Source organism: Carcharodon carcharias, chromosome 13 (genome assembly GCF_017639515.1).
Source record: "Carcharodon carcharias isolate sCarCar2 chromosome 13, sCarCar2.pri, whole genome shotgun sequence".
Taxonomy (NCBI): Eukaryota; Metazoa; Chordata; class Chondrichthyes; order Lamniformes; family Lamnidae; genus Carcharodon; species Carcharodon carcharias.
In genome coordinates, this window is record NC_054479.1 from 49059091 (window position 1) to 49072666 (window position 13576).

The following is a 13576-nucleotide window of genomic DNA, read 5'->3' on the forward strand; positions in this document are numbered from 1 at the left end:
GAAGAAGGAGGACATGTCAGAGTTGTTGCTTGATATCTATGTGGTCCATTTCTTTGCCCCAAGCACATCAAGTCTTGCAGAAGGCCTAACTGGAGATGTACTGAATGTTAACCAGCTTTTATTAGAAAAAAGTGAACACAACACATTGGGCAGAAAGCTATTATTGGTATGAGAGTTTGTAACTGAAATCTGATTGGTGCTGCTGCAAAATCTGTGTTTGCTTCAATGCAATAGTTCAATTAGTTCAATGAAATATTATACTTGAGAAGGTGAACAGCCATTTTACATGCATGACTAGCATGAATTCAGAGTCCCTCTACCGTACAGGACCAGCTTGGGTGAATGATGAGGGCTGTAAGCCTTTTAGCATTGCAATTCCTTCAGCTGATCCCACTGCAACACCAAGGATTTGGTATATTTTATATTGGGGTTGGTGATGGGGGATGGAAGAATAAAATAGAAAAAGGAAGAAAGAGAGGGAAATATGGTGTAGAAGTAGCATCCATTTTCAACATCCTGCTGACCAGTGAAGCCAGTTCAAAATACTAGTGTCACATTAATATAAACTTTCCATATCAACTAACTGTATGGCTCTGAGTAAGATCAAAAAATCACTATTATTTAGAGGTTGGAGTAATTATGGTTTTATGTAGTTTGCAATGTACCTTTAAGAATAATATTTGTTAAGGAAGATCACATGATCCGTAGTAACCAATAGCAGAGTAGCGCGGGCTACCTCAGCAGTCAGTGTAGAGACAGAGTTGAAAGTGCACATGTAGTTGCTGCTGAGTATATTGTAAATAAACTTCAAGCTTCTATCCAAGAAGTGTCTACTGATCAACTCTATCATTAATAGTACAACTCTGCCACCTTACAACAGAGGTCTATAGCATTTTTCATGACCAGTAAACATCTCAAACTGCTTTATAGTTAATTAAATGCTTCAGAAGTGTAGTCACTGTTGAATGTGGGAAACACAACAGCGAATTTGCATGCAGCAAGCTCACACAAACAGCAATATAATGACCAGTTAATCTGATATTTTTAGTGGTTTTGATTGACAGATAAAAAATTGACAACATAATGCCAACAATACAAGCATCTCTGTGCTGTGTATTCATGCTCCATTGAGCCAGTCCAGGTGGCTTGAATGCAACATCAATAATATTTCCAATGTGTCATGTGACTTTGCATGATAGAAATTATAGCTGTCTAAATACTGCAGTTGCATTGCTAAGTCTAGCCAGCTCCATAGTCCTGTACAACACATTGGATGTATACAGCAACGCCTTCCACTTGGTAAGGCTTGGAGAAGTAATGTGTAGTGTAGATTACACCATGACCTTCATTTCTACTATTCTTCAATAGTTACACCTTTTGGAACTTATGAGTATTTTGACCCATTCAGCTGTAAAGGGCCATTTTGCAGGTGCCTATTGGTGATTTCACTAGAAGCAATATTCGACAAGGCCAGACGTCCTTCCTCCCTGCAAATGTAAATTAAAAATAGCGAACCAGGTGAGCATTGGAGTAGTATGCTGTCATAGGGCATGATGTATTTGCAGGAAACTTCATTCTCTGGTGCTTTAATGAAGGTGTTAAAATAAATGGATTAACTTCTTTGCTAAAATGTCAGTTAGAAGAATTTGATAGGAAACAGCAGTTCACTGGTGACAGCATAGCTCAGAGGGTATTGCTCTTGACATCAAAAGGTCATGGCCTCAAGCCCCTCTGCAGGAATTTAAAACATATTCTAGGCTGGCCCTACAGTGTCATGCTAAAACAAAAGCAAAATAACACAGGTGCCAGAAATCTGAGATAAAAACAGAAAATGTTGGAAATACTCAGCAGGTCAGGCAACATTTGTGGATAGAGAAACAGAGTTAATGGGCGGAATTTTCCGTGCCTGTTGGCGCCAGGCGTGCTCGGCAGCATGAGTGGACAATATGGCCAGAAGGCCAGAAATCGGTTTCACAATGTCGTGAAACCAATTTGCAATCATCCGCTCAGCCCAACGATTGCGGGCCATGTTTCCTGCCATGGAATGTCAGGAACCTCATTGTAAAACATCTACATATTATTATAAGGCCAGCCCAGAGGAATCATCCCCCCAGTTGGATTGTCCGCTCACGTCTGTGTGATAGCACAGTGCCATGTTTCACAACAGCATATATAAGACGGGCACTTGATGGGCATGTGGTTTTAGGGGAGTCTGGAGGTGAGAAACACAGAAACGTTGTGCAGCACTTGCCCGGGTCACCTGTAGGACTTCAAGGTTTAGGCGTTTTGAATGGGGCGGGGGGGTGGAGGGCAAGGACTGCTCTTCGTTTGAGGCATCCTGGAGGTGGAGACAAGGGCTGCCCTGTAGTTGAGGTGCATTGTTGGGGGGTAGTGGGGGAAAGGTGGGAAAGGGCTGCCCTGCTGTTGGTAATGCACAAGCATGTGCAGATTTGGGGGGAGGGAAGCAGCCACATATTAGAGAAACCTTGTATAAAGTGAGCATTCCACTGCAGCTGAGACAGTTCAGACACAGCCACATTGATATGTTTGGAGTCAGGCCTCTAGCTTATCTGCCCATTCAAGCAACGCAGAGGCATGAAAGTGCCACCAAGTGCTCCAGAGCTTTTCATCCCTCAGGCACAGACTGCAAACTAATGAGTGCTTTAGTGGACTGCAGAACAGTTGGATGACTGGGCACATTGTACAATCCCCTTGCTAAACCTGGCCCTGGAGCAGTCCCTGGTGGAGGCGCTCACAGCCCCTTGCGAAGTCATCATCCCGGTTTGGACCAGTCTCCCCCATGGTTTAAACTAACAGCGTAGCCTTGCAGTGTGGGTTAGGAGAATGCCTGCCCCTGAGCTGAGAGCACAGCATGTAGTCCAATGGGCAAAGCTGCTGCCAATCGGTCGGGTAGGGTGGGGTGGAGGTGGGTGGGGTTTCAGGCAGCCACGTAGCGCACTAAACTCTGACCATCCAAGTGGTGGCCAGAGCCCTCCGGAATTCATTAAGGAGCCTTCAGACTTAACCAAGAGAGGTTCTTAGAACACTCAAGCTAACCATGTGTCTCTTTCTTTCATCCTGCAGGTGGACTGCATCAAGAGCATGGAGACTGGTGACCTAGCTGTATGCCTCATGGATTACAGAGAGCGAAGACAATAGAGAAGACAGCAATGGAGGCACCTGGCTGCGCAGAGGGAGGAGCAGCACCCTCAGGAAGAAGGGGCGGCTGGGGCTACCGCACATGCCACAAAAGAGCCACAGGGAGCTGTCACACCTAGTGGCACCTAGGGTTTATGGACGGTGCCTTTCATTCCTACAGATGACCGAGAACCAGTGTCACTGAAGACTGCGTAGGTCGAGAGAACTGGTCGGTCACATTGCCAGCTGCTGCAGGATTTGGCGCAACAGGGTCATGAGGGCATCCACTGCCAGTGGCCATGAAAGTAACTGCGGCACTCAATTTTTACGCCGTTGGTGACCTCTTTGGGATTTTGCAAGTCTCCACCCACAAATGCATCCAAGAGGTCACGGATGCCACCTTCATGAGGGCACACAACTTTGTGCATTTTGCCCGGGACCAGGAGACCCAGGACGCAAGAGCGATTGGATTTTCCCACAGATGCAGGGTGCCATCAACTGCACTCATGTGATACTCAGATCTCTGTCACAACGGTCAACTATGTCAACTGCAAGGGATTCCATTCACTGAAAGTGCAGCTGGTGTGCGACCACCACAAACACATCCTGCAGGTCTGCAGGGACTGTCCACGACTCCTACATTCTCAGTCGGTTACAGATCCCTGACATCTTTCAAGGTCCACAGAGGCTGCAGCGATGGCTCCTCAGGGACAAGGGCTACCCGCAGAGGCTGTGGCTGATGATGCTCATGCAGCGACCTCAGACTGCGGCAGAGCAACAGTATAACAAGGCTCATGCTGCAAATCGCAACTTGGTGGAGCAAACCATTAGGATGCTGAAAATGAGGTTCCAGTGCCTGGACCAGTCTGGTGGAGCCTTGCAACATAGTCCACAGAGGGTGTCACGCGTCATCATTGCCTGCTGCGCCCTTTACAACCTGGTGCTGCAACAGGGAGAGGAGCTGGCTGAGCAGGAGAAGGAGGAGCAGTAGGTCTCCTCCATTGAGGAGGATTTCAACAGGGATGAAAGGTCCTCAAGAGTGACAATGAAGGTGATGAGGCCCTCGCACTGGCCAGGTGAGGCAGGGGTGCTCAGGGGGCCCTCATAGCTGCTAGATTTGTGGATGACAACATGCAGTGAGGAGACACCATCGATCCTCACATTGCATCTATGAATGTTTGACTCCAGTTTGGCTGATGGCAGCATACATACCCTCTGTGATAACGTTCCTGTCATGGAGACGCAGTGGAGGCACTAATAGTCACTCGACTGCAGGAGGATGATGATGACATGCAGTGAGGACACTCCATAGATCTTCACATAGGCTCTGAGAATGTCTGACTCCTTTCTGGCCAAGGGCAGCTCACTCTGTGATCAGGGTCATATCATGGAGATGCAGCCATGAAACTTTAAAAGCACTTGATTCTTTGTCCACCTTCAGCACCTGAGCCCTTCAGGAGCACAGCGTCACTGGTCACAGACACTGAAGAGATGAGGGCCAGCCCCACCTTAAAGATGCTGAGAGCACACCGAGAGAATTAGAGAACTCTGTGGTGCCTGCCCACTACATTCTGGCAGCAATGACGAGCACTGTCAAGGTGCAGGCATCAGTAATGTGTCCAGGGAATGTAAGGCCGGACAATCACTTTGGTCTGAAGGCTGCAGAAAGCACAGGGAAGAGGCCCTGGACTGAGACACCTGACTTGATTTTGTGCAGAAAGGTTTCACATCAGAGTGACATGAGCACTGCTCATCAGAAAAAGGAACCATAGGCAGGGAGATGTTGTTGAGAGTTTATTGACAATAGTGAACGTTATGTACAAGTGACTAACACCAGGCTGTGTAACTACATCTTCTTAACCTTCCTAATGCTGCCGCTATGTCTTGGTGCTCACAGGACATCCACAACAGAAATGGAGGCAGCCTGCTGACAGTGACACCCTGTCTGTTATGCCCTTGGCAGGCATCCTCTGGAGGGCCAAGACCTGGAGGGCCCCGGCCTGATTTTGGGGCCCTGCTGTGAGACAGTGGCACCCTCCTCGACCTATGGAACTTGAACTGCTGGGGTCACAGGAAGAGGGGGTTTGATGGGCTGGACAACCCCAGAGTCACCTGGGTGGATGGCCCCGGGGTGTGCACCTGTTGATCCACCTCCTATGGGTTCCCAAGGGCCCCTGGCTGACTCCTTAAGGAGAAGGGGAAGCTGGAGTGAGATCAAGCTGCCCCACAGCTCTCCCGCATACGCATAGTTGGAGGTCAACTATGACATCAGCAATGGAGTTCAGCCTGCACAACAGTGCAGGAGCAACAACCTGGACCAAAATCTCCATGGCAGCCGCCGTCTTACCAGTGTTGACCTCGATACATTGGCATACCGTCACTATCACCTTAGTCTGAAGGTGGACGGATTCCTTCATCATGCCTTGCAGTATGAGGAGTGCAGCGGACATCCCTTCCTGATATTCCTGAGCTTGACTTTGCAGCTTCAGCAACTGAGACATGACCAAGTCCAGAGGCTCGTCATCTGACTCGGAGTCAGCAAATTTCTAGTCTCCATCAGTCCTCAGAGTGCCAGAGATCTGGGAAGTCCCTGCCTCCGCCTGCTGTGGACCAGACAGTGCAATGTGCTCACCAGATTGTAATCCCAAGCCTACTCTAAAGCTAGGTCCCACCGAGGTGTGTGTCTCTGCGCTGGTAGAGGGTGTGGGTGAGCGCTGTGTCGGGTCTTCAATTAGGGTGTCATCAGATTCTTCTTTGGAGGTTTCTTCGCGGCTTGAGTCGAAGACCTGGGTTGTGACTCAGTTGGCTGTTTCCCAGATGTGCCTGCGAAGCAAGGAGAGATAATTAGTGCATGGCAATGGCCTGTGAAACAGGACACATCACTCACAGCATGGTTGCCTGATGGATGTTGCACTGCTGGGTCCTCACTTGGTAGAGCAGCGCCGACCTCACCGTCAGCACAGGACTGGTCCAGATCCTCACCGGCCAGCTGGATGGCCCTGTTTTTAAAGTCTGTGAGGACCTTGATTTCAGAATTCCTCCACCCATGAACAGGATGAGGGCAATGAAGGTGTGTGTGAGAGAGTGAATGGTGATGTCCCTTGAACTGGCAAGTGAGTGAGGGTCCTGTGGATGTGTGATGGTTTGAGAGTGTGTGAGTTGAGAGTGATGAGAAGAGTGACTTACCCTGGTGGAACGGAGGAGCTCATTCATCCTCATGCAGCACTGAGTGGCTGTCCTCTTTTGCAGGACATTGGCTCTGACCACTGCTGCCACTGCCTCCCAAGCTGGATTGATGATGTTGCTGCCCATCCTGCAGCCAGAGCGGAGGTAGAGGACATCATGGCGGGCCTCTATGGTGTCCAAAAGGTGCTTTAGGGATGCATCACTAAACTGGGGGGTGCTACAGTCTTTTTGCCTTTCGAGGCCATCCTCTCTTCAGCAGCAGTCCTGGGCTGGAAGCACTGAGACATGTATGCGCAGGTACTCCTCAGATAGGGCGTGATGAAGCAGCAAGGTGATGGCGTATGAGCGAATGTGAGCCTGCCCGCCATTGAAACGCCTTGTTTCCCAGGAATGCAACAGGTTTGAGAAGATACAGCGTGAGAAGCCACTATTGCAGCTGGGGGGGTAAAACATCGCTTTCCCTGCCCGCTACCGCATTTAGTGCAAACCTGGGATGATTCCACCCAATGTTTTAGGTCTGTGACTTTTCATCAGAACTGGGAAAAGTTAGAAATGTAAGAAGGTTTTGAGCAAGAGGAAGTCACATCATCTGTAGACATATCTATTGCTTCTTTATTTGTCGCATTACCACACCCTTTGGCTATGCACCATGAACCCGTTTGTCACTTAATCTCTCCTTCCCTCCATGCTATCACAGGCTTTCCCTTTTGTCCTCTTCACAGCTCCCCCGCATCTAGCGCTCGTCATTTGCTCAAATCCTATTACATTTTTAACATATACCCAGTTTCGATGAAAGGTCACAGACTGGAAAATAGGATGGCACTTTGCAGTCCTCCAGCAGGTTTGCAGGTGGGGGTGCCTGCAAAATTCTGCTTGTGTCCTTTCCCCCATCCTCAACCTGGCAGCAATTTTACAGGAGAGGGGAGCGAGATCTAAGGCGGCCCTGCCTGCCCTTCCTCCAATCTTTAAATGGCTAATTAAGTGCCCACCCAAGGTTTGTCCCCCCCTCACCCCGGATATCCCCTCGCCTCTGGTTCCCACCCATCTCAACAACCCCAGTCCCCGGTGCCTCCTCTCCTGGCCCCGCAGAGAGTCTTACCTGTATCCAACCCTTTATTCTGTGGGACTCGGTGTAGTCCCGAGCAGTGACCACCTCTCCCAATGGTGCTACTGGGACTACATAGCTGCCAGCCAGTCAGATTGGCCGATAGCCCTCTGAGGCAGGACTTCCTCCCCAGATGGGGGCAGAAGACCCGTCTCCAGCCAATTAACACTTGACAGAGCCTTAACCATCAGAAGCAGGTGTGCGTTCCCCACCGACTTTTCTGATGGTGGGAGGGAAACAGCTATCTGAAAAACTCTGCAATGTTAACTCTTTTTCTCGCTCCACAAATGCTGCAAGACCTACTGAGTATTTCTAGTACTTTCTGCTTCTATGGTACCACAGTGCGTGATTGGAGTTGCCATCTTTTAAATGAGGCTTTAAATAGAGACTCCATCTGCCTGTGCGTGTGGGAAAAAGGATCCCACGGCCCGTTTTCAAAGAGCAAGGGGCTCCTATTGCATTTACCCTCACAAACAGGTTCATTCAATGTTCATTTAATTTGCCATTTATGAGACCCTGCTGGTATACAAATTAGCTGCCTCCATAACAATGTCAACCTTACTTAAAACGTAATTCATTGGCCAGGAAGATTTCTGGTCATTCTGAAGAGGTGAAAGACACTTTAAGTTCTTTCTGAATCACATTATGATTAGGTGTTATGAGTAAATATTTGAGAACTCAGCATAATTTCTGCAACAAACTTAGACACAATAAATATAGTTTAGTCGAGAAAACAGTATGGAATGAGATTCTTGGTTAACAAACTTTATTGAATCTACTTTCTGTTGGTCAGCATTATCGGCTAATTGACCTCTATGTAATGAACAGTTCCCTTAAGATTGTTGTGTTGGAAATGTGTTTTGTTCCCCTCATTTTGATGCTTCCTTCTTTCAGTGAGTCCCATGTGCATTGATTGCAAAATTTCCAGTCTATGTGCATGACTTAACTCCTCATTAATATTCATGACTCATTACAATCAGGGGAAATAAAGTGCCTATTTTGGTAAAAAACCTGAATTTATTTTACTTTACTTATTGGTATTAGTCACAACATGTAGACATTAGGTGTTTGTAAAGTCCAATTTTTAAGGACATTGTATGTTGGTCTAATGAGAGGCTGTCTTTCTGGGGTATGGAATGTTCTTTTCCTTTAAGCACCCATTGTCAGCATCGAGTGCTCTCAAGTCAGGTGTATCACATACAGTTAGATTTATGGAGCCAGGTTCCATGAGCTCAGTCCTAAGAATGAATTGCAATGGAAATTAAAACTGATTTTTTTGACAGGTGCCTGATCATCATTGCCTGTTTTATGCCTGGGTGGCAATGTGGAAAATCTACTCCAATATGTGTCAGTCCCAACCCCTGAAGGCACCTGCTGCTACAACATTAAGACAGTTTCCATTTCTCACAACAGTCATCCTATGGGCCTCTATGTTTGAGAATGGCAGTTTAACAGTAGTTTTGTGCCCATTGGGAATTGGGTTGAGACTCCCTGAGTACACGTCACTGTACTTTACAGAGGGAACTATCATCCCATTAATCTGAACCATCCAACCTGCTCACTCATCCAAACCCAATTTTCTATTGCCAGCATCGTATTTGAATAAAGAAAAAAGAATCTGTCAATCAAGCATTCATATTCATTTTATACCAAAGAAAACTTTAATGCATAGGCACAAGTTAGAAGAGAGTTTCAGATATGAATGTATAACACATATTGTTCCTATTAATGTTTCAGGCATTATCCTTTACCAGTTCAGATGAAGGGTTAGGCATGGAACATTAACTTGATGCTTCTCTCCACAGATGCTGACAGGCATGCTGAGAGCTTTAAACTAAATTGTGGGCGGTGGGGAGGAAATGAAGCAAGGGGAGATGTGGTAAATTAAAGGGAAAGGACAAGGTAATAGTACAGGGTAGAAACATGGGTATGATAACCAGAGTGTGGCAGGAAGGGACAAAGTGTACAAACTTAAGAGTGCACCAGCAGATAAGGCCAGAGTTTGCAAAAATAGTAAACTGCAGAACTAAATGAAGGCTCTGTATCTGAATGCCCATTGCATTTGTAACAAAACAAATGATTTGTCAGCTCAAATAGAAATAAATATGTACGACCTGATAGCCATTACAGAGATGTGGTTGCAAGATGACCAAGGCTAGGACTTAACTATTCAAGGCTACTTGACATTTTGAAAGGATGGGAAGCTAGGAAAAGGTAATGTTAATTAAGGATGGCATTGGTACAACAGTGAGAGATAACTTTAGTTCTGAAGATCAAGATGTAGAACCAGTTTGGGTAGAGATACGAAATAACAAATGGAAGAAGTCACTTGTGGGAATAGCTTATAGGACCCCAAACAGTAACTACACTGTAGGGTGGAGTACACAGGAAGCATTAATGGAGGCTTGTAAGAAAGGTAGAGCAATAATCATGGGTGATTTTAATCCACATATAGGTTGGATGAATCAGACTGGCAAAGGTAGCCTGGAAGATGAGTTCATAGATTGTTTTTGGGACAAATTCTTAGAGCAGTACATTCCAGAACCAACCAGAGAACAGGCTATTCTAGACCTGATAATGTGTAATGAGACAGGATTAATTAATGACTTCATAGTAAAGGAGCCTCTAGATAGCAGTGATATTAAGGTGGTTGAATTTCATGCTCAGTGTGAGGGTGAGAAGTGTAGGTCCAAGACTAGTGTTTTAAACTTAAATAGAGCCAAATACAAGAATGTGAAGACAGGGCTGGCTGAAATGAACTGAGAAATCAGGTTAAAAGTAGGACAGTAGAGATGCAATAGCAGACCTTGAAGAAGATATTTCACAACACCCAGCAAAGATACATTCCAGTGAGATAGAAAAATTCTAGGGGAAGGATGCACCATTCGTGGCTAACTAAAGAAGTTAAAGATAGAATCAAATTGTACAAAAAATGTACAATTTTGCAAAGGTTAGTTATAGGCCAGAAGATTGGACAGAGTTTAAAAACCAGCAAAGAATGACTAAAAATAGTGATAAGGAGGGAAAAATTTGAGAACGAGAGAAAGCTAGACAGAAATATAAAACAGATAGTAAAATTCCTACAAGCCTTTAAAAAGGAAAATAATATGTAATGGGAGTGTTGGTCCTGTAGAGAGTGAATCTGGGAAATTAATAATGGGAAATAAGGAAATGGAAGAAGCATTGAACAGATATTTTGTATCTGTCTTCACTGTAGAAGACATAAATAACATCCCCAAAATTCTTGTAAATCAAGAGGTGAAAGGGAGAGAGAAACTGAAAACAATTACAATCACCAGGGAAAGACTACTGAGAAAACTACTAGTAGGCTGACAAGTCCCAGGGACCTGACGGACTTCATCCTAGTATCTTAAAAGAAGTGGCTGCTGAGATGCATTGGTTGTAATTTTCCAAAATTCCCTAGATTCTGGAAAGGTCCCAGTGGATTGGAAAATAATGAATGTAATTCCACTATTCAAGAAAGGAGGAAGTCAGAAAGCAGGAAACTACAGGCCAGTTAGCTTAACATCAGTCAAAGAGAAAATGCAGTAACCTATTATTAAGGAGGTTATAACAGGGTTCTTAGGAATCTTAGTGCAATGAGACAGAGTCAAAATGGTTTTGTGAAAGGGAAATCATGTTTTGCTAATTTATTAGAGTTCTTTGAGGATGTAACAGATAACGTGGATAATGGGGAACCTGTAGATCTGGTGTACTTAGATTTCCAAAGGCATTTGATAAGGTGTCACAACAAAGGTTACTACACAAAATAAGAGCTCATGGTGTAGGGCATAGCATATTAGCATGGATAGAGGATTTGATTAGCTAACAGGAAGCAGAGAGCAGGAATAAATGGGTCATTTTCAGGTTGGCAAGCTGTAACTAGTGGAGTGCCACAGGAATCAGTGCTGGGACCTCAACTATTTACAATCTATAATCAATGACTTGGATATGGGAACCGAATGTATGGTTGCGAAATTTGCTGGTGATGCAATGATAGGTAAGAAATTAAATTGTGAAGAGGAGTCTGCAAAAAGATATAGATAGGTTAAGTGAGTGGGCAAAAAAATGGCAGATGGAGTATAATGTTGGAAAATGCAAACTTGTCCACTTTGGCATGAACAACAGAAAAGCAATATATTATTTAAATGGAGAGAGGTTAGAACTGTCCGGTACAGAGGGATCTGGGAGCCTTGGACATGAATCACAAAAGGTTAGTCTGCGGGTACAGCAAGTGATTAGAAAGGCAAATGGAATATTGTTGTTTATTGCCAAAGGAATGGAATATAAAAGTAGGGAAGTTTTGTACAGGGCATTGTTGAGACCACATCTGAGGTACTGTTTTGGTCTCCTTTCTTAAGAAAGGATATAATTACATTAGAAGCAGTTCAGAGAAGGTTCACTTGATTGGACTGAAGGGATTATCTTATGAGGAAGGGTTGAGCAGGTTGGGCCTGTATCCACTGGAGTTTAGACGAATGAGACGTGATCTTATTGAAATATATAGGATCCTGAGGGGACTTGACAGGGTGGATGCTGAAAGGATACTGCTCCTTGTAGGAGAGGCTAGAACTAGGGGACACAGTTTAGATGGAGATGAGAATTTTTTTTCTCTCCGAACATTGAGAGAGAGCAGTGGAGGCTGGGTCATTGAATGTTTTTACATTGGAGTTGAATAGATTCTTGATTTACAAGGGAGTCAAAAATTATATGGGGTAAACGGGAAAGTAGAGTTGAAAGTGGAGGCCACAATCAGGAAGCCGTAGTCTTATCAAATGGCAGAAAAGGCTCAAGGGGCCAAATGGCCTACTCCTGCTCCTAACGCACAAGTTCATATATTCCAGAATTTTTTCTTCTGCTTCCAGATTTCTGGCATCTGCCAGTACTTTGATTTTTTTTATAAACCACTTGTTCATCTGGAGTTAACAAAACATCATTTTTACTAGTGATGGCAGGAAGTACTTCATCACACAAAGGGTAGAGGAAATCTGGAATTCTCTTCTGCCAAAAAGCTGTTGAAACTGGGAGCTCAATTGAAAATTTTAAAACTGAGATTGACAGATTTTTGCTAAGTAAGGTTTTTAAAAATTCTTTCATGGGTTGTTGAGCTGCCTTCTTGAACCACTGCAATCCATGTGGTGTAGGTACACCCACAGTGTGTTAGGGAGGGAGTTCCAGGATTTTGACCCAGTGAAGGAACAGCAACTATATTTCCAAGTCAGGATGATTTGTGGCTTGGAGGGGAACTTGCAGGAGGTGGTGTTCCCATGTGTCTGCTGCCCTTGTCCTTCTAGGCAGTAGAGGTCACGGATTTGGAAGGTGCTATTAAAGAAGTGTGCATCTGGTAGATGGTACACGCTGCTGCCACTGTGTGTCAATGGTGGAGGGAGTGAATGTTTAACATAAGAGGATGGGGTGCTGATCAAGTGGGCTGCAGACTTTGGGAGTCAGGAGGCGAGTTACCTGCCATAGAATTCCCAGCCACTGTTAAGGGGTAGGAAACTAAGGCGGATAAATGGAGTTAAGATACAGATCAACCATGAGGCAGAACAGGCATGAGGGGATGAATGGTCTCCTCCCTGCTCCTATGTTTCTACTTCTATAAGGACACAACACTGATTTAGGAAACTCCATACATAAAGGATAAAGGAGCTCAAAGGGTTAACACAGGTCAGCTGTTACCTGCAATAGTTATGATTCCCTAGGCCTCCTTCTCCATTGGGGTACTTGAGGGTGTTGTAAGGGTGCTGGAAGGTTTCATTCCAATACAAGCAGGGTTTTCCTCCTTGGTGTGAGGTTCGATTCTGGCAGCCTCTGTAATCAGCACCATTAGCAGTATAGCACTCTGCAAGTGACACAAAAAGAAGTTCAATAAACTGTCTACATAAGCCCCTTTGAGATCTACGTGCTCCAGCTCTGATGCCAGAAATGATGCCAATTTAATTCTGCTTTTGAGGGAGAAGTCCAATTTATTTTTTCTAAATTGTTACACAGCGACAATTCAATAGACAAAAAAAAACTCCATTCTATTTAGGATAGGGCACCATTAATATCAGACAACCCTGCTGGCTTAAACCATGATGGAATTTCTGATTTGAATTCATCCCAATGATTTTCTTTAACAGTTCCTAAAGGAGTTAAGAACAT

At 45.1% G+C, this 13576-nt stretch overlaps 1 protein-coding gene across 3 annotated transcripts in view; it reads right to left on the reverse strand.

The window, feature by feature from the left end:
• kremen1 (kringle containing transmembrane protein 1) overlaps positions 1–13576 on the reverse strand; it is a 253321-nt gene that overhangs the window by 197004 nt on the left and 42741 nt on the right. For all 3 annotated transcript variants that reach the window (XR_005944764.1, XM_041202488.1, XM_041202489.1), the window contains exon 2: positions 13112–13274. Coding sequence is in view for 2 of the 3 variants with exons in the window: in XM_041202488.1 (XP_041058422.1) it covers positions 13112–13274 (163 nt within the window). In the remaining variant the exon portion in view is untranslated. The remainder of the gene's footprint in view (positions 1–13111; positions 13275–13576) is intronic.